Source organism: Aythya ferina, assembly GCF_964211825.1.
Source record: "Aythya ferina genome assembly, chromosome: 2".
In the NCBI taxonomy this organism is placed as follows: domain Eukaryota; kingdom Metazoa; phylum Chordata; class Aves; order Anseriformes; family Anatidae; genus Aythya; species Aythya ferina.
The window spans coordinates 47910070-47930554 of NC_140297.1; the positions used below are offsets into that span (position 1 = coordinate 47910070).

The window sequence follows — 20485 nt, forward strand, 5'->3', positions numbered from 1 at the left end:
AATCATTCATGTGCCATGTCAAGGAAAACAACCACACACAAAACCAACAATTCTCCAGCTATTGATCAAAAGTAATAGCCATCACTCATAATAACAGCTATGCTGGGGGGAACTCACTGTCCTCTGGGTATCTTTCATGTCTGGCAATGTGTGCACCAGAACTTTATACAGGTTCCAAAAATAATTTGTTTAAAAGGTTCCTGGTTTATATTTGTCTCCTCATCTGTCATCTCAATAGATAAAATGAAACTTTATTAAAAGTCAGACCTCAACTAACAAACATGATGAGTGGGTTTTGTCACTTTATTAAAAATCCGTGTGTGCTGGAATTAATTATGTGCCTTTTGAAAATACAAAGAACTCGCTGTTGTAGGACAATAGCAACTTGATGGACCGCAGCAATAATGGGTGTCAACTTTTGCTGCACAGCTGCAGAGCTGCAGTTAGCTGTCTCAGGGTAGTTTTTTCACGCTGTAGGACCATGGGAGGCATTAATTAAAGCTTATTTGCTAGCACTGCAAGCGTGAAGCTCTTCATTCTGCAAGGATGTCTGCTTTAAGGTGAGTAAGCTGTTAGGAGTAAACTAGTACTGATGAAAGTTCATGGGCCCTACCCCCCTGAGGAGATGTGTTCTGCACCCTTTGAGGGGCCGCTGCTCACTGCATTCACACCAGAGATTTAGCTCTGAACTGAAGGGGATGTGCATGGGACATAAGTACCACGGAAGGCTTTCACCTGAATGCACACCAAGACATCATAAAATGCGCTGTCCCCCCCTCATCGCCGTGCCATGCCTTGCCCACCCACGTTCTTCGCTTTGCTGGATTTACCCAGCCGCAATGCTGAACCTCAGTGTTAAACCTTAATAAGCCTTGATGCAAGAAACTCCTCTGTCAGGATTTAAGAAAAAATAAATTCAAATCTCTCAGTGAGTCACAGCAACCTAACGCTGGTATTGGTTTGCCAGGAGTCTGAGTCAGCACAGGTGGCATCCATCACCCTCCTCGCCTGGCACACGAAAGCGAGCTCCGTGTGGCAGCAGGCTGTGACTGGTGGCACAGCCCTGAGTTTGTTTGTAACTCAGTGCAGCCAGGGGACTGGAGACCCAGATACAGCCTGCTGAGTGCCTGGGCTCAGTGTGCTCCCTTCACATCTCACAGCAGTGCTCAGGGGTGTCTGGCATGGCTGTGCTTCCCTGAGGCACCCTCTGCTGCGGCAGCAAGGGAGCAGTGCCAGCGCTGCAGCTCTGGTGGCTGCAAGCACGAAGCCCAGAGTGTGTCCTGCAGCCCTGATGCTGGGAGCCTCCCATAGCCATGTGCCTCCACAGCCCTGCTCCCATCCCCAGAAACAGGCACACGAAGCTCCCTTCCCTAGGCAGGTGGCATTGAGAGGGAATCGAGCCCTCCCCTCCCTGCAAAATGCATTCGTGGCTGTCCCGAGCAGAGGCTGCATGTGTGTGCGTATGTGTGTGTGTCTTGTCTGCTGACTCCATCAGGCACATGCCAGCACAGAGAAACATCACCTTCCCCCCGTAATGCAACTTGTAAGCATCACTAGAGGCACTTGTTCTGCAACACAGCTTCCCATTTTTATTAAAATCAAGTGTAACCTTTTTTTCCCCCCTTGCTCCATTCCTATAAGGAATGGCTTAATACAGAACTCTGCTAGTGTAGGGTTGGTGCTATAAGCTGAGGCAAAAAAAGCAACCAAAAAACCAACAAACCCACCTTTAATATTTTGTTCCCTTCCTGGTATGAGGTGAATATGAAGGACGATACCACGGGGTTGGTCCTACAGCTCTGCTAATACCAATGGAGCTGTAGGTACAAGAGACATTTGTGCCCTGTTTCCTGCTGTCTCCTGAAGTATCCCACTTCTAGGAATACTTAAAAATGCACACAGTGCACTGACTTAGACCAGCTACATGGCTCCATTAGAGGACTGGAAAGCTCATGAGACGAGCAGCAGTAAACAACATGCAGATGACACCATACTCATTTTCCCTTTCAACTGACAAGTTTTTTTTTTTTTTTTTTTTTTTTTTTTTTTTTTTTTGAGAGCTGGGGGGAACAGACAGAACAATAATATTGATTTTTAGATGACAGGATCATCTTTTTCTTAGTAGTGGGGAAAAAAGCCTACTCCTAACGTAGCTCACAGCTGCTATGCTGCAGCTTAGGCCACTGGAGGAGTCTCATTGACTTTACTCAATTTGAACTGGTCCTGACTGCAGTCACTGAGGAAGAGTATGCAGAACTGGGAGTCATTGCCGGTATAACATCACCTTCCCCTTCTTGGGCAGGACGTATTTGAGGTTTATTCTTCTGTTAAACGTGGTTTTGATGTATGGGAGATGGAAAGCATTAAAAGAAAATGGAGAAATGTTGTGAATTGTAAAAGTATTTCTTATATTCAACTGTAAGAAAAAAAAAGAAAACCAACAATTCAAAATTCAGTACAACAGTCGGGAAGATTTTCTATGTATATTTCTGTCATGGGGCTAAGATACAGAGCTCACTGTGGTAAATATGCATATTTACTAAATAGCGCGTACTGAGCTAGAGCACACGTTGGAGCTGGCAGCTGGCGGTGCCTGATTTGTAAGACAGACAAAACCAAGCCCCTGTGAAAGCCGAAGAGTTATTTCTGCCCTTCTCTCCCCCTCATCCCTTTGCTTGTCTGAGATTCATGTTCCTCCGTGGAGCTGCCAAAACGAACTCCCTGTGCATGGAGCACACCAGGGGAAACCCCTCACTCGGCATGTCGAGCACGGTGTCGCAGAGCAGGGAGGAGGCAGCACATTCACTGCCCCACCAAACAGCACCCCGGTGTGGACTCTTGGTGCTTCAATATATCCTCCTGGCTGGCTGCATTCAACAGCTGCTCCTTGAGGTTGCCAAAACCAGTTGCTCAATAGAAAAGAAATGCCCTACAAATAGTGATGGAGCAGAGCCGAACTTGGTAGAGTTCCTAGGGACACTTTTCAGTAGGCCCTTAAGATCAAAAGTTGGTCTTTGGGGAAAATCTTGTGTGTGTCTGCCCCTAATTTATGCAATTCAGGAGGTTCTGGTTGCAGAATTGATCCTCCACCTCATGTCTACTGCTTCTTGTACTGCCAACTCACTTTAACTGTTGAGAATTAACTTCTTTTGGCTTCCTGGTCCACTGCTGGCTGACCCACCTCCCTGGCAGCATCTACTGGGGATGCAACACTGTCACCACCTGTGAGCTTGGTGCTCTCTTCTAGCTGGCGCATCTGCCTGCTTGCTGCTCGTTGCTGCTGCTCCTTCAGCTCACTGTAGGAACGGGAAAAGGTATGAAAGATGGAGGTGACCGGGAAGGCCATCAGTAAAATACCGCTCAGGATACTGCTCAGGGCTACCACTTGTCCAGGGATGCTACGAGGCACCATGTCCCCGTAGCCAACAGTGGTCATGGAGATGACAGCCCACCAGTAACTGGTGGGGACACTTGTGAATTCTTGCTTGGCTCCCAGTTCGCTCTCAGCCAGATATACCAGTGGCGAGAAGAGGGCCATGGCAACGCAAAGGAAGAGCAGGAGGAGCCCAAACTCCCTCGTGCACCGGCGCACGGTGAGCCCCAGGGTCTGCAGCCCCAGCGAGTGCCGTGCTAATCGCATCACGTAGAGGATGCGCAGAGCCCGCAGGAAGCGCAGCACCAGGCCCACTCGTTCCAGGTACTTGTTCCCTGCTCCTCCGCCAGGCTTGCTGCTGTTTTTTGTAGAGACCATATCCACAATGAGAGAGATATAGAAAGGCAGGATAGCCAGGATGTCGATGATGTTGAGTGGGGTTTTCAGGAAAGCACACTTGTTCTCTGCCTGGATGGATCGCAGGAGGAACTCAAACGAAAACCAAGCCACGCACACTGTCTCCAGCACAAAGATGTTGTAGCACTTCTGTGAACATTCACCCTGGGGAAAAGAGGAGCAGGAAAAACAAAAAGGGGGGAAGAAAAAGATTTAGCCAGAGAGCAAACCAAAGAAACACCAAGTAGGAGTTCTTGAAGGCAAGTACCAATAGCATGTTACATCGATACAAATCGCTAGCTACCAAAGTAAAATCATTACTGCTAAGAGCAGTTGGAATGAATGACTGAAAAACAGAGCAACTAACTGTGTGCTTGGCTGCAGGACAGGTTAACGATGTTCTGGAGTGTCCCAGGGCTGCCAAGAATTTGCTGTGATGTTATCAGCTGCCAGTCGGACAGCCCCTGCTGAAAAGCCAGCGTCTCACGTCTCATTTCTGAGCAAGCCTTTAACATTCTGCAGAAAGGATTAGTACATGATTCACAGACCTTAATAAATGGAAGATTGCACCATCCCCTCCTGATAAATGATAAATTGCTTATAAATGGCTGATAAACACCCACAGATTTTATGTTGTGTGGTTGGAGTCACCTACAATCTATTATTCACGGAATACAGAATGTTTTTGAAACGCCAGTGAGCATTTATTAACCCACTAGCCCTATAGCCAAAAGCTCATAGGAAGTACTGACAAATGTAGGTATTTCTAAAAGAAAAATAGGAGGAACTCCATGGACCATTTAAAATTACCTAACCTATAACAACCAATGACCATGATGACCCCACAAGCTTTCTGAGGTAGAAAAGCACTGGAAAAAAAAGTGCCCCAGGCTCAATGAGTGGAAAATCAACAGAACCTTACTTCTTTCCTTACAAAGCCTGTAAACGAGCATCTGGAACATGTGAACAGAAACAAACAATAATGGTGATGATGACTGTTCTTTGATTGTTAATTCAACAGCAGAAATACTGTGGCAATTCTCCTCTACTTCACTGCTGGTAACTCCAGCTGAATAATAACCAGCTTCTTTAAATAGATTTTGATGTGGACAATTATAGGGCTAGCGCTGTTTTCTCTCTAAATGCTCACATAAAAGTGTTAATACACTGGTGGCTTTGAGCGGAAGGGAAGTGTATATTTATTTATGGGAAGTGTATATTTATTTGGTGAATCAGTTTGACTTGGAAGAGTTCATGAAAACTCTTGTAACCATGCAGGAATACATCCACACTGGAGGGATATGTAACTCCCACTGAACACACCAGCTATTAGGTATGAATGTAAAACATCGTTCTGCTTGCCTATGCTAAATCATAGCGATAAAATCTCATTAAAGGGCTGTGAGGCTGTGTCAGTGGGAGAGGCCTGTTTCACCAATGGCCAATCTCAGAATCTGGCACATCTATAAACAACTTCTGCCCACACGCTCACCACAGGTGTCTTCTGTGAGACAGAGCTGAGGAAATTTTTACTGCACAGTGACACATCCTACTTTCATCACTTCTCTAAGTGTTTATACATTCTGTTATTCTTGTTGTTAAACATAACAGCAAAAAAAGTAACAGATTTTTCTTCAGTCGCTAACTACAGCATTCCCCAACTTGCGAGGGAGTAACTGGATACACATTTCAAATACAAAAGCCCTGCTACCCCAAGATATTATCCAAAGTGCTGAGGTGTTCTTCCCCTTTCACATTTAAGATAGGAATCCTCAGATCCTGCTTTTGTGATCCTTGTATAAAACACCAAGAAAGGCTGCAGCGCTTTGTACTTCAAGCTGTTTTTAAATCAGCTTCCTATTGGCATGATGTACATGTACCTCCCATTGTCTCCCGGAGGGCATTCTGGTATGGAAAGAAAATTAATTACTTGTCCCATTGAAATTGCTGCCCTGCCAAGATCTTAAGCATATCACAGGGAGGAGAGAATCTGGTTTTCCTGATGTAGTAGCTCAGCCTGTAATCAACTTCCTCTCTAATTTTGATAGGTATGAAGACTAGAATTTGTATCTGCCTCACTACACTAATATGGTCATAAGTATTTTTGTCACAGACATAACACATGGGACAAAATGCTGTTTTTAGGGGCTCCTCTCACGTCATAATTAAGTTAGGAGGTTCTTCTTCCATTAGGTAACGAACAAAGAAGCTTTCATCCCACTGCACAAATCTAGTTTATCAGGATATGCTTGCTCTCACTCCTAAGGGCAATGGTTGCAGGCGATTTGCAGCTCTTGACACTATCCTTGCTCTTACACAAAAGGATCAAACTGAGGCTTTCTGAAGAAAACCTACAGAAGAATAATCCTGGCTAAAGTGAAGCAGCAGAAAAGACAAGAAGGAAACAAAACAAAACAAAACAAAAACCCACCAATGTGCACATTTCCTTTCTCTGAATGGTAGATCACTACCTGGACCACCATGCAAGGAGACTAAAATGTAGCCTGCTTTAACAGACCTATCTGACAAGAAGTGGTCTTTATTTTTATGTGTTTTCCATGCCATTAAAAGTTTAAGGAAGGTCAGTGAAGCCTATGGATAATTCAGCCTTGGAATAAACCTATGAAGATGTTAAGATATTTAATAGTTAACTTGGTGTCTAGTATTCCATCCCACGTGGTGCAGAAGGGAAGGCAACATTCCCAAGTAATTCTGTCTATGAATTTTGGTATAGGAGCAAAGAGGAGTGAACATTGTTCTCCATTAATGGAATACCAGAGGAGATGTCTTCCATAAGACTCTGTCTGCCTTCCTACATTGTGACATGTTTATCCTGGGTAGATTCACAAATCCACAGCTTTGCTATTTATGCCTCCAGTCTCCTGCAGAACTACATCAAAAAAGCAAGCGCAGGAGCAGCCTGGCAAGCTGCACTCAGCTCAGCATGAAACGCTTGGCTGTATCCGGAGTTTGGGCCATCCAATTCAGCAGAATTAAACCAGCATCTTTACCCATCACTGTAATGAAGAGCCGAAATGTACTCCATCCGGAACTGATGGGGGGCTCTGGCTTTTCCCCACTCTTCCCACTTTCTGCAGCTGACATTGCAAATGCTGCGATGTTTACTTTCAGTAGAGAGGAGCGATAATGCTCTGATACACGGAGCTCACTTTAATGGGATGAAACAATCCCCTTTTTTAGCTGATGCATAATTATCTTCAGCAAAGTATTACTCCTTCTCCGTATCGTTATTAACCTATTGCAATCTAAACAAGCCCAGCTCTGTCCAAAAACTGTCCTGAGGATAAGAGGGTTTGAGCAGGTCTTAGAAAGCAGACCTGTGTGTCAGTTAACCTGCCACAGGCCTTTTTGCATTAATTAAATGTCTTCCCCTTCTCTGGACCATGTTTCAATTACATCTACGCATGACCTGTTACAATCTTCAGATGAAATCACAAACAGAAACAACGAACGCATGTTTCATGCTCCTTGCACTTTGCTTCTTTTGGCTGCAGCTGCTTTTGCTTGCAGATTTTTCCCCTTGATAACAACATTGTAAAAAAACAGCAAATATTCTCATTCTAATTTTTTTTAACAATGCATTTAAGAGTCCATCCAGATGCTGTAACTGTGCTTAGGTTTTTGATTTTTTTTTTTTTTCTACTCAAGAAAACAAATAGAAAAGTACAGAAACACACACATGGGAAAAAGGGCAACCAAGAATGAACCAGCCATTGGAATATAGGAAAAACAAGTCCTAACAGAATTGGATAGTGTCCTGCCCAAAACAGATCCGTATCAATGCTGCATGTTCTCATAAAAAGATGAAGTTATATCATAGCTATAAACACATATATCAACAACTACATATTGCTTTTTACTTTTTCAAAGTAAAAAAGCTCTTAGCTAGCTCTCAATCTGACTAACCATATTTCTTTGTCTGGTAATCTAACTGATACATTTTTATGGTTACATTTTCATACCTAGTTTTATAAAGATGGGCCACAGATAAAAAAAAAAGTTTTTTTAGTTTTCACAACAGTTTGATTTCTTCTTGTCATTTAGGGGTCTAAACAACAACAAAAAAATAAATGAACAGCAATCACAAATGACACTCCCATTACACTTTTTTTTTTTTTAATACTAAAAACCTAACATATGTATTTTTTAATACATATGTAACCATAACATTAAATAAATAATGTCTTAGACTTTTGATTACAAAAAGCAGTGGTATAGTAAAAATACATCTGCAGTTACACAGGATTTTGGGGACACGTGCTAATGTCAACTCAGGACACAAAAAAAGAAAAGACAGAATGTCTTAGTGAATAATTCTGTGCAGTCAAATTAAAGTGAGTCTCTTTCACTAGGATTTACAGAAATTTGCTGTCAAAAAGCCAACTGCAGTGCCTTTCTTCTGGGGACAGATTCTCTTTGCCAAAAGAACTACTGAGAAAATTACATAAAGAAAAGCTGGTGTCACTGGAGTTCAAACCCGACTGTACTCACTGCTCTACATAGCCTAAAAGTTTCATCCGCCTCAGAAATGTTGTGGTTTGGTTGTGGGGTTCCTTCCACTGGCGTTCCCTGGACTGTGACTCAGAAAAATTCTAGACATTGTTACGTGACTTCTTGATCCTTGTTTTGTCTGATTTCCCCTGATTTTTCCTCTGATTTCCCGAGAAGAAATTTTGACTTTTCTCTAGGTTCTCACAGGCTTTGATGCCATCTCCCCCCTCTGGTATGAGAAGATGCCAAAAGCCAGATCATCTCTTAACCATCCCAGCTCTTGTGTTGTTTTGCATGCATTTTTGCATGTTCAGTAGCTCCACAGTACTTTCAAGGAAGAAGTTTCAGTGCCACCCCCTTTACCCGTATAGAGAAGGATTTCCTTCCCTGTCCAGTTTGTAGGGTAAGGAAACAATAACAACAACAACAAAACCATGAGAGGAATTGCATAAAAAAATCCTTACATAAGCTTTAAAATCATGACATTTCTAGAACATTATTGGGATCCTTGTTTACTTGCCTTTTGACACTTGGGCATTTTGGGTCTTGTTTTTTGAATGCTGCTCTGTGCATGACAAATCAAGTTATTTTTTAAATAAGAGATTCTGTGGAACGACAGTCTCAGCACTGGAGATCAGCATCACAGAGACCTGCAGACAAAGGTCCTTATACAAGGGTTGTCTATAGCTGCAAAGCGCGAGACAGCCCCCAGCCCGGTGCTTTATCTAATTCTTGCCAGATTTGGGTGTGAGGCTGAGCTGCTCGCTTTACTGACTGTCTGCAGAGAGGTCTGGGGGACAGACACACCTTTCCCACATCCCCTTCCCTCCCCAGACACACTTCAGCGGCCTAATCATCAGTGTGCTTGCCTGGCTGATGAGAGACCCAGCTGCTGCTCTGAAACACGAGTGTGGAAACCTGCCCCTGTCCCTGTCCCAGCGTGGCCCGGCCTTACTGCGTCAAGGTCCTGAGCATCACTCCGAAACTAAGAACCCTTTCCTGACAGAAGCTCCGGCAAAGCCAGCAGCATTACCAGGCATACACACAAAGAAGACACAAAGGTTCTGCTCCCACTGGCATTTTCTGATGAAAAGCAATTTCGGGATGAAAAGCGATTTTCTGATAAAAGTACCCAGCCAATTTTCACAGCAAGGATGGGTGTACGACTTCTGCTACATGACCCACCACTGGAGTGCTGGAATGGCAGAGCAACCCCCCTCCTTGGGCACAGGCATGCTCCCCTCTCCTGGTGGCCACTGACAGACTCAGTTACTGCAATTTAGTACTTCTGCCATTAAAACTGAGGTCAGCCTGAACTGGCAGCCAGCCTGCTCTGAGCATTTCTTGTGCTCCTGAGCAAAGATGATTCAGATGCTGCACAGTCTGTCCTCACAGCTCTCTGGCTGTGAATTCAAAGTAGTGTTATCTGTTTGTCAAGCCACCAAGGGGCCACAGTACAACCCTCTAGTTCTTGCTGTAGACGCTTTGATCTGGAGCTAGAGCTCAGTTTGTGCTTCAGCTAGTTGCTAGAAGAGATAACAGAAGTCTTGCCTTTATTGAGGAGGATTGTCACTAACAGTTTGCAGTGGTATTACTGATATAAAATAGCTTTTTTTTTTTTTTTTTTTTTTTTTTTTTCCACAGAACTTTATTGAGAACAGAGGAGATGGGCAGGAGCTATACCTGCTCTCTCTCTGAATTCCTTTTGACCTCCAATACAACACAGCCACAAATCACCACTTTTCAATACCTTTCAGCCCGTAACTTTTAATCTGCTGGTGAAGCTGCAAATAACCATGGAACACCAACAGGAACAAGAGGTGCCTACAGACTATGGTAACTGCCAGCCATAAATGTTACTAAGCTGTAAATGTTGAACCTTGAGACCGATTTACCCTTTTTCCCTGAAAATCTTGTAAACCTCTTAACAGCTGCACTCTGACTGCACAGATTGGGTGTATGTATCTGAATATTGGAGGAAGATACAAGAATTTCTGGGAAGAATGGAAAGCAGATAACTCGTCCTACAGGTGCACAGAACAACCTCTCATAAGCATCTTCTTCTCAACCAGTTTTCCTCACAGCTGCACCTACTTTTAAAACCCACATCTCAAAAAGCAACAGCATTTGTTGGAGGGAAAAGAGTGTTATCTGGCTGTGCTTTATGGAAAGCAACCAAAAACTGTGAACTCCAAGGAAGAAGAAGTATGTAAAGAATAAAAGAGACCATAAATATCCATGAAATAGAACATGATCAACCTCCCTGTTCTTCAGATGATTATCAGTAATGGAGCAATACCTCATCTGGAGAGGCTGGGGGGGATGTAAAGACATCTAAGACCTTAAAAACTCCTCAGACTCTGTGACTGACTTGAGGGAATGGTATGTGCCCCAGCAGCCAGCTGCTGCTATCTCTCAGTCTGATCACACTACACACGAGGAGAGAGGGGCTACGCTACTACTTCAGAAGAAATAAACAACATTTGTATGTGGAGCTCACTGACAGATTGCAAGATGTAAGTGAAGGATTTGATTTCTTCAAGAACCATTCATGTTCAAGAAGGATGGTTCAAACTGGAATGAGTTGAGAAAGTAATAACCCAAGGTTACTTGGATGATTAGTAGAATGGAAAAACTACCTTAGAAACAGACAATTAATTGCATTTGAGTTGTTTGCCACCATTAAATGAAGGTAGAAAAGAGGCACAGATGCTGTCTGTAAATATTACAAAGGGATGAAGAGAAGCACTGTTTAATGGTGTGGTCAAATGTTCTCACACAGATTTATGTGGACTAGCTGAAAATACTGTAATCTTAATTGACTGCCTGGATGTTTAGTCCCCATCTCAGTCCACAGAATAGGACTTAATCCTTTTCATTCTTTAATTCTTTATTGCATAACCCTTAATTATTGTTCTCTAGTCCTCTTCAGCACAAAGTCAAACAGGATAACTCAAACTTCCCTCACTTCCCTCAGAAGCTATCTCTACATGGTCATGAGCAACCTCTTGGTGTCCCTGCTTGAACAAAGGAGTTGGACCAGATGATCTCCAGAGGTCCCTTCCAACCTCAACCGTTCTGTGATTCTGTGATTGTTATTAATCTAAAGGACAGTGTAAGACAGTAAGTGGGCTAGTAATGACATTCAGAGCCCTATGACCTCTGTGTTCAAGAACTTGTTTGCCATCATTTTTGTGAACAGATACTCTGAGTCAAAACAGCAGTGAGCTGTATCTGGGCTCTGCTTTGGCAATTTGATAATCTCTCAGTGACCTTTGGAAATTGCCTGAAGATTAACAGCTACACAAGTAGACATAGGTCCATGAGAATAAGATACTATATCTGAAATTTAAGAGCTGCCACAGCATTCAAAGCAAGATTTCACAGGCCACTGCCCATATCTCTTTCTTTCTAGCGGCTTTGTTCTGCAGCAGATCCTCCCTGTGGGAAGCACGCAAGGGCAATGTGTGTACGTGGCTCCCACAAAGCCTGTCGTGCTTGGACCAGGCATTGCTTGCCCAGCCTAACCTCAGGGAGCTCAGTGCAAAGGATTTGTTTATCAGTGCCACTGCCAGTATTACCGACAGCAACACATAAAAGAATGATGATTTTTAAAAGGTTGGACCACATGATCTTAGAGGTCTTTTCAGACCTTCAGGTCTTCTTTTTTTATCTTGATACAGATATACCATTTCTACAACTGTGAGCTTCCTAAGAATCATAGAATAGTTTGGGTTGGAAGGGACCTCAAAGATCATCCAGTTCCAATCCCCTCCCATTGGTAGGGACACCACCCACTAGTTGGTTGGTGGGGTTGCTCAGGACCTCATCCAACCCGGTCTTGAAAACCTCTAGGGATGAGGCATCCACAACCTCTCTGGGCAACCTGTTTCAGTGCCTCACCACCTCCTGAGTGAAGAATTTCCTCCTAACCTCTTATCTAAATCCCCTCTTTTAGATTAAAACCATTCCCCCTCATGCTGTCAATATCTGACTGAGCAAAGAGTTGTTCTCCATCTTTTTTACAAGTCCCCTTTAAGTACTGAAAGGCTGCAGTGAGGTCACCCCCTCAGCCTTCTCTTCTCCAGGCTGAACAGCCCCAGCTCTCTCAGCCTTTCTTCATGGAGGAGGTACACCAGCCCTCTGGTCATCTTTGTGGCCCTCCTCTGGACCTGCTCTAACAGCTCTGCAGCCTTCTTGTGCTGGGGCCCCCAGACCTGGGTGCAGCACTCCAGGTGGGGCTTCACAAGGACAGAGCAGAGGGGTACAATCACCTCCCTCCCCTGCTGGCCACCCCTGCGTTGATGCAGCCCAGGATGCAGTTGGCCTTCAGGGCTGCAAGCGAGCACTGCTGGCTTGTGTTGAGCTTCTCATCCACCAGAACCCCCAAGTCCTTCTCTGCAGGGCTGCTCTCAGTGAGTTCTTCTCCCAGCCTGTGCTCATGTCCGGGGTTGCCCAGTCCCAGGTGCAGCACGTCGCATTTAGACTTGTTGAACCTCATTAGTGGTTTAACACGTGGGCCCACTTCTCAATCTTGTAAGCCCAGCATCATATTCTTTTCTTCTTTTCAAGATTGCTTCACACACTAAAAGAGACTCTTATTCTCACTCTCACACACACATTTTGTAACTTGCTAATTGGATTAAAGAGAACAACTGATTCTTTAAAGCATTTTAAAGCTTATTTTCCCTCTTATTTTCCCTATTTTTCCCTTTCTTTCAATCCATTTTATAGGCTTTTCTCCTCCTACTGCCTCCCACTCACTGCTGGTTCTATGTTACTGACCCAAATTAGTTTTACTGGTTCCTGCAACCCTGCAACCTGCTATAGAAGTTGGGGGGTGTCTGTTTTTTCAACTTGGAGGAATGAAGGACAGAGTCAAGCTTATTCTTTTCCTCTTACATGTTTTTCCAAACCTGCTTTTTTTAACCCTCTCTTTCACTTTATCCTATTAGCTGAAAACAAGCGAAGGATTTGCCTGTCTTGCCTCTGGGCAGATTTGCTCCCCTGCTGTGTAGTGGCTCAGCTGCAGCTGGCAATCTGCTGCTGCATTGCCCTTGCATTAAAACACCCTGAGCTGTATTTCTGAATTTGTGAAGTGGGTGAATTTTTTGCATGATGAATCTGACCACTGTGAAGCCCTGCACTCTTCTACATTTCTTCTTTCTGCCCAAGGCAATGGTGTTTCCTGTGATGCTGAAGCTGTGTGACTTACCTTAGAATTAATTAGGCAGAAATTCTGCCGTGTACAAAGGCAGCTAGCTAGGGACTTGGAGAAAATATCCACAGCTTCTGCCCCCAGAAACTCTGTGTGTGTGTGTGAACTTTTCAGAAAGGTGCTGGAATTTCTGTTCCAAGCACAGCTCAGGATGTACCAAACCATCAACAAAACACCTAAGCAGCTCTGAACCAAAACCAGAAACAGTTTCATGTCTTTCCACATACACTGTCACTGGGTGATGATTTCTGATGTTAGTTTTCTGCTACTTTGAGATCTAATAGAAATTTGTAAAACATTTAATATTAGAGGTAAGTTTTTGAAAAATGTCATTTTTATTAAAGGATATGTGGCACTGATTTAAACATCTTACAGAAGTATAAGTACCTGCACCAGAAGTCATTTTTTTCCAGAAAACTTCATAACTTTATAAAATTATATTGTTTGACTAATGAGGCATCTTCTGAACAGAATTATTTTTTATAGTTTTACTTGGAACTAATATTATGCTTATCTTTTTAAAGTCTATCAACCTTGTAGTTTTCTTCCAGCCCTTTCTTAAGCCTTTGTTAAAAAGCTATTGTAAAATTTTTAACCTTTTTCTTTTTTTTTTTTTTTTTCTGATTTGTATACCACTCACTCCTCTCTTAATTTGTCTTGAACTTAAATGTCTCCATGAACACTATAAAAAGTCCTCAATTTCAAGAATGTCTATACTTCATCTTAGTCATGACACGTTAAGCAATGAAAATCTAAGTATAACGTTAAATGCTTTAGTACACAGCCCAGTCAGCTCATTACCTCAGCCTACTTCTATGAGATCTAGCCAATCAAAACTCTGGTTGCTTTCTGTTATTTGAAACCTCTGGGATGGACAGCAACATGCCCTGGAGATCTGAGATGAATACAGAGACCTTGTTTTTGTTACAAATCAGTGAAAGATTCCTCTCTTTAAAAACACTAGGACAATATTAAACATACTCATACAGCACAAACTCTCTTGCAAAAGGCAGTGGCACAAACCACGGGGTGAAGAAGCTATGCTGTTCCCTGACAATATTACAATCTAGGCTATACTGAGTAGCTGCATTGATTTTACAAATGTGACTGGAGACAACACAACTATTATCATGAGATTGCTTCAAAGACTCCCTGGATGATTTACCTAGATGATTCAAGCCCACTGGTAGGTATTGATGTTTATGGCAGTGGAGCCACAGACATTTAAAAGAAACTAAATATGAGTACAATTTTCTGGGTGAGACACATTGCACAAAACATAAACAAGTTAACATGACATAATTACCAATGCTTTTATGGAAGCGTCTTAGCTGTTTAATTATTTATCACTAATGTTATATTGCAGTATATTTATACAATATTTAAAAGAAAACCTAAGCCTGCTATTTATTCATGAGAAGATACCTTGTAGACAGAGTTCATTAGTACATCATAAAGTTATGAACAAGTCAATAGGAATTTTGCCTTACCCAATTCTTACTTCATCCCCAAGCTAGCAGTGCAGAGAAACACTCTGCAGATAACCAATACAGATTTAGATTCAGATCCACAAAAGAAAGATTAACACACATATTCCTTTTACATTAAGGACTGTACCATTCAGGTGAACCACAGGCAAAGCACAGTTCCCTGTGGGAATCTTTGGGGGCCAAAGGACATTATCACCACTATCACCACATCTTCGTATTTGCAGAGAACACCATGCTGTTAGTCTTTTATTTGCACATTCCATGGTAATTAGATAAAAGATCACAGAATCACAGAATCACAGAATTTCCTAGGTTGGAAGAGACCTCAAGGTCATCGAGTCCAACCTCCAACCTAACGCTAACAGCCCTCCACTAAACCATATCCCTAAGCTCTACATCTAAACGTCTTTTGAAGACTTCCAGGGATGGTGACTCCACCACTTCCCTGGGCAGCCTGTTCCAGTGCCTCACAACCCTTTCAGTGAAGAAGTTCTTCCTAACATCTAACCTAAAACTCCCCTGGCTCAACTTAAACCCATTCCCCCTCGTCCTGTCACCAGGCAGGTGGGAGAACAGGCCAACCCCCACCTCGCTACAGCCTCCCTTGAGGTACCTAAAAAGAGCGATAAGGTCGCCCCTGAGCCTCCTCTTCTCCAGGCTGAACAAGCCCAGCTCCCTCAGCCGCTCCTCGTAGGACTTGTTCTCCAGGCCCCTCACCAGCTTCGTCGCCCTTCTCTGCACCCGCTCAAGCACCTCGATGTCCTTCTTGTAGCGAGGGGCCCAAAACTGAACACAGTACTCGAGGTGCGGCCTCACCAGAGCTGAGTACAGGGGGACGATCACCTCCCTAGCCCTGCTGGTCACGCTGTTCCTAATACAAGCCAGGATGCCGTTGGCCTTCTTGGCCACCTGAGCACACTGCTGGCTCATATTCAGCCGACTATCCACCATCACTCCCAGGTCCTTCTCTGCCTGGCAGCTTTCCAACCATTCCTCTCCCAGTCTGTAGCTCTGCTTGGGGTTATTGCGCCCCAGGTGCAGGACCCGGCACTTGGCCTTGTTAAACTTCATGCAGTTGACCTCAGCCCATTGGTGCAGCCTATCCAGATCCTCCTGCAGAGCTTTCCTACCCTCAAGCAGATCGACACATGCACCTAACTTGGTGTCATCTGCGAACTTACTGAGGGTGCACTCGATGCCCTCGTCCAGATCATCGATGAAGATATTAAAGAGGACCGGCCCCAGCACCGAGCCCTGGGGGACGCCACTAGTGACTGGCCTCCAACTGGACTTGGCTCCATTCACCACGACTCTTTGGGCCCGGCTATCCAGCCAGTTTCTAACCCAACGAAGCGTGCGCCAGTCCAAGCCAAGAGCAGCCAGTTTCTTGAGGAGAATGCTGTGGGAAACAGTGTCAAAAGCCTTGCTGAAGTCAAGGTAGACCACATCCACAGCCTTTCCCTCATCCACCCAGCGCGTCACTCTGTCATAGAAGGAGATCAGGTTCGTCAGGCATGACCTGCCTTTCATAAACCCATGCTGACTGGGCCTGATCGCCTGCTTCCCCTTCAAGTGCTGCATGATGACTCTCAGGAGGATCTGCTCCATGAGCTTTCCTGGCACTGAGGTCAAACTGACAGGCCTGTAGTTTCCCGGGTCTGCCCTCCGGCCCTTCTTGTAGATGGGCGTCACGTTTGCTAGCCGCCAGTCGATTGGGACCTCCCCCGATAGCCAGGACTGTTGATAAATGATGGACAGTGGCTTGGCCAGCTCCTCTGCCAGTTCCCTCAGTACCCTTGGGTGGATCCCATCTGGCCCCATCGACTTGTGCACATCTAAGTGCCGTAGCAGGTCACCAACCAGTTCTTCATGGATAATGAGGGCCACATCCTGTTCCCCATCCCCTTCCACCAGCTCAGGGTACTGGGTATCCAGAGAACATCCGGTATTGCCGCTAAAGACTGAGGCAAAGAAGGCATTGAGCACCTCCGCCTTTTCCTCATCTCTTGTAACTAAGTTTCCCCCCGCATCCAGTAAAGGATGGAGATTCTCCTTAGTCCTCCTTTTTGTGTTGATGTATTTATAGAAACATTTTTTGTTATCTTTAACGGCAGTAGCCAGATTGAGCTCCAGATGAGCTTTGGCCTTCCTAATTTTGTCCCTGCACAGCCTCGCTACTTCTTTAAAGTCCTCCTTAGTGGCCTGCCCACTTTTCCAAAGCTTATAAACCCTCTTTTTCCTCCTAAGATCAAGCCACAATTCTCTGTTGAGCCAGACCGGTCTTCTTCCCCGCCAGCTCGTCTTTGGGCACGTGGGTACAGACCGTTCCTGCGCCATGAAGACTTCCCTCTTGAAGATCGCCCAGCCTTCCTGGACCCCTCTGCCCTTCAGAACCGCCTCCCAAGGGACTCCACCAACCAGTGTCCTGAGCAGTTCAAAGTCAGCCCTCCGAAAGTCCAATACAGCGGTTTTACTGGTCCCCTTCCTGGCCTCGCCAAGAATAGTGAACTCCACCATTGCGTGGTCACTCTGCCCAAGACAGCTCCCGACGATCACATCCTCCACCAGTCCTTCTCTGTTTGTGAAGAGAAGGTCTAGCAGGGCACCTCCCCTGGTAGGCTCACTAACCAGCTGTGTCAGGAAGCTATCTTCCACGCTCTCCAGAAACCTCCTAGACTGCTTTCTCAGGGCTGTGTTGTGCTTCCAGGATATGTCAGGGAAGTTGAAGTCCCCCACGAGTACAAGAGCTGATGATTTTGCAACCTCTGTCAGCTGCCTGTAGAATTCCTCATCCGTCTCCTCATCCTGGTTCGGTGGTCTATAGCAGACCCCGACCAGGACACTAGCCTTGTTGTCCCTGCCGATCCTAACCCAAAGGGACTCGACCTTGTCATTCCCAACCTTGAGTTCTACAACCTCGAAAGACTCTCTAATATAGAGAGCCACACCACCACCCCTTCTATGCTGCCTGTCCCTTCTATAGAGCTTATAGCCAGGCATTGCAGCACTCCAGTCATGAGACTGGTCCCACCACGTCTCCGTGATGGCAACCAAGTCGTAGCCTGCCTGCTGCACGATGGCTTCCAGCTCCTCCTGTTTGTTACCCATGCTGCGTGCATTGGTGTAGATGCACTTCAGCTGGGCCATTGCCTTATCCTCCGGCCTTGCCATTGTTCCCCCTGGCACAGCCCCAACAATCCTAGCCTCAGCCCCATCCCCCTTCCTACCTAGTTTAAACTATGATGAACACAAATCAAAAAAAAAACAACCAACAACCCACATAACTCAACATTTAAAGTTTAGATTGTGGAGAGATCCTTAATTCCTTGATTTTAAAGGTATGTGTGTGATCCACAGAAGCAAACCACATCATTTTCAACTGCTTTCAGTCAGCCTTCAGCTGCCTGAAAGGCAACATGCACAGCAAATTTCTCTGACCGTCAGATAGGAGCTGGGAGACTACACCACGATGACTCAGACTTGCACTGTGAGAAAACTTGCAGCTACTCCTCAGTCTGAGATAGTAACGATATCATACAGCGACTGCATCTTGTATGAACTAAGATGGTCTCATTGATGAAAATAGTAATTAAAAAAATTCTTACTTAGAAACCTAGCTCCGAGGCTGACATATGATGAATGTGCACTTGTATCTGAATAGCGTTACAGATGCAATTTTTATTTGTGATGATAAAGTCTCCAAACATACTCAGGTTTTCTGTCCAAAAGCATTCACAATCTAACTGAACTACAGGAGATCAAACTACATGAAATAGATGGAGCATGCAAACATTGAAACAAACTTTTGCTTATTTCTGATGACTAAAGTGGTGGGTAAAGGATTATCTCAAAGCCTATAATTTGGTGTTTATGTTAACATTTTAATGTAAGCACCATCTGAACAGAAAATGTACCTTAAGTTTATGATGGAAAAAAAATAAGAAATGCTTCAATTATAGTTCACATACAGCTCTGCAGTGCTGTGAGTACTGTGTGAAAGTGAAACTGAACATGAATCTTAGGAGTCTGCAGGAACTTCATTGACAACAATGCTGTAGAAAAGGCAGGTCACAAATCTTAGCAAGTTATTTGGTCCCCTCCATTCCTCCCCCCCAGCTAGCTGTGGTGTGGACTGCCCAGAGTGAACACAAAACGCAACCTAGCAATATGGGAGACGACTACATCAGTATGATGTACTGACAGTTAGATGCCTTAACTGCTGATATTGCCAAAGCTCATTGTTTTTGCATTTAAGCAGCAGAGCTGTGGAAATGGTATAAAACATTCTCAGATGATCCCTAGGGAAATAAGTTAGTTCAATTGCTTAAGATTCTTTTTATAATAACTCACCCTTTGTGCCTATATACTGTAAATAGTTATCTGTAATGCCAGATGGGATTTTTTAAAAATACGCATTTTATGTTGACTGTGTCGTAATTCCTGTAACAGTTTATTCCATAAAGAAAAGAAAAACACAAGCTACAATTTTATTAAGATTTTCATTCATGAAAACAAATGATCTATGCAACACAAATGCTGCTGAGTTAAAATCCTCTACAATACTTTTTCACTGAAATCAGTGGATGACTTAATGTAAAAATGACAGTTTTCCCCATTTAGAAGTACCTCAAACTACATGACTTTTGAGATGAGGTAGTATCTATCTTTCATTCAACAAAATGTTGGCATTTCTGACACCCCGAGGCCCTAAATACTTATATTTCTTCCTCATTTAATGACCTATTTAGACTACAAACCTAAAGAAATCAACATTAATCATCAAAGAATCACTGAATGGTTGAGGTTGGAAAGGACCTCTGGTCAAGGTCGTCTGGTCCAACTCCCTTGCTCAGGCAGGGCCACCTACAGCACGTTGCCCAGAACCATGTCCAGATGGCTTCTGAATATCTCCAAGGAGAGAGACTCCACTAGGTCTCTGGAATACCTGTACCAGTGCTCAGTCACCTGCACAGTAAAGTCACCTGATGTTCAGACAAAGCCTCCTGTGTTCCATTTTGTGCCCACTGCCTCTTTTCCTGTCACTGGGCATCACTGAAAAGAGCCTGCCTACTTCCTCTTTGTACCATCCCTTAGGTATCATTGATAAGACTCCCTCTGAACCTTCTCTTCACTAGGCTGAACAGTCCCATCTCTCTCTTCATCATTTTTATGGCCATTCATTGGACTCTCTCCAGTAGCTCCATGTCTCTCTTGTACTCAGTTGTGGAGCCCAGGAGTGGACACAGTACTCCAGGACTGACATTGCCAACACTGAGTAGAGGCGAAGGTTGACCTGCCTCAACCTGTTTGCAATACTTTGCCTTATGCAGTCTGGGATACCATTAGCCTTCTTGGCAGCATGGGCACATTGTTGGCTTATGTTCAACTTGGTGTTCACCACGATCCCTGACCAGACTGGCCTCCAACCAAACTTTGCACCACTGATCACCAGCCTAGGCCTGTCCATTCAACCAGTTTTCAACGCATCTCACTGTC

At 44.3% G+C, this 20485-nt stretch overlaps 1 protein-coding gene across 5 annotated transcripts in view; it reads right to left on the bottom strand.

The window, feature by feature from the left end:
• The window catches only part of KCNG2 (potassium voltage-gated channel modifier subfamily G member 2), a 74067-nt gene that overhangs the window by 14002 nt on the left and 39580 nt on the right, over positions 1-20485 (bottom strand). For 4 of the 5 annotated variants that reach the window (XM_084508919.1, XM_084508920.1, XM_084508922.1 and 1 more), the window contains one exon: positions 1567-3934. In XM_084508919.1, the coding sequence (XP_084365045.1) occupies positions 3140-3934 (795 nt within the window). In that variant the 3' untranslated portion in view covers positions 1567-3139. Of the gene's footprint in view, positions 1-1566; positions 3935-20485 lie in introns of those variants that run through there. The other variant, XM_084508923.1, reaches the window with a different exon arrangement.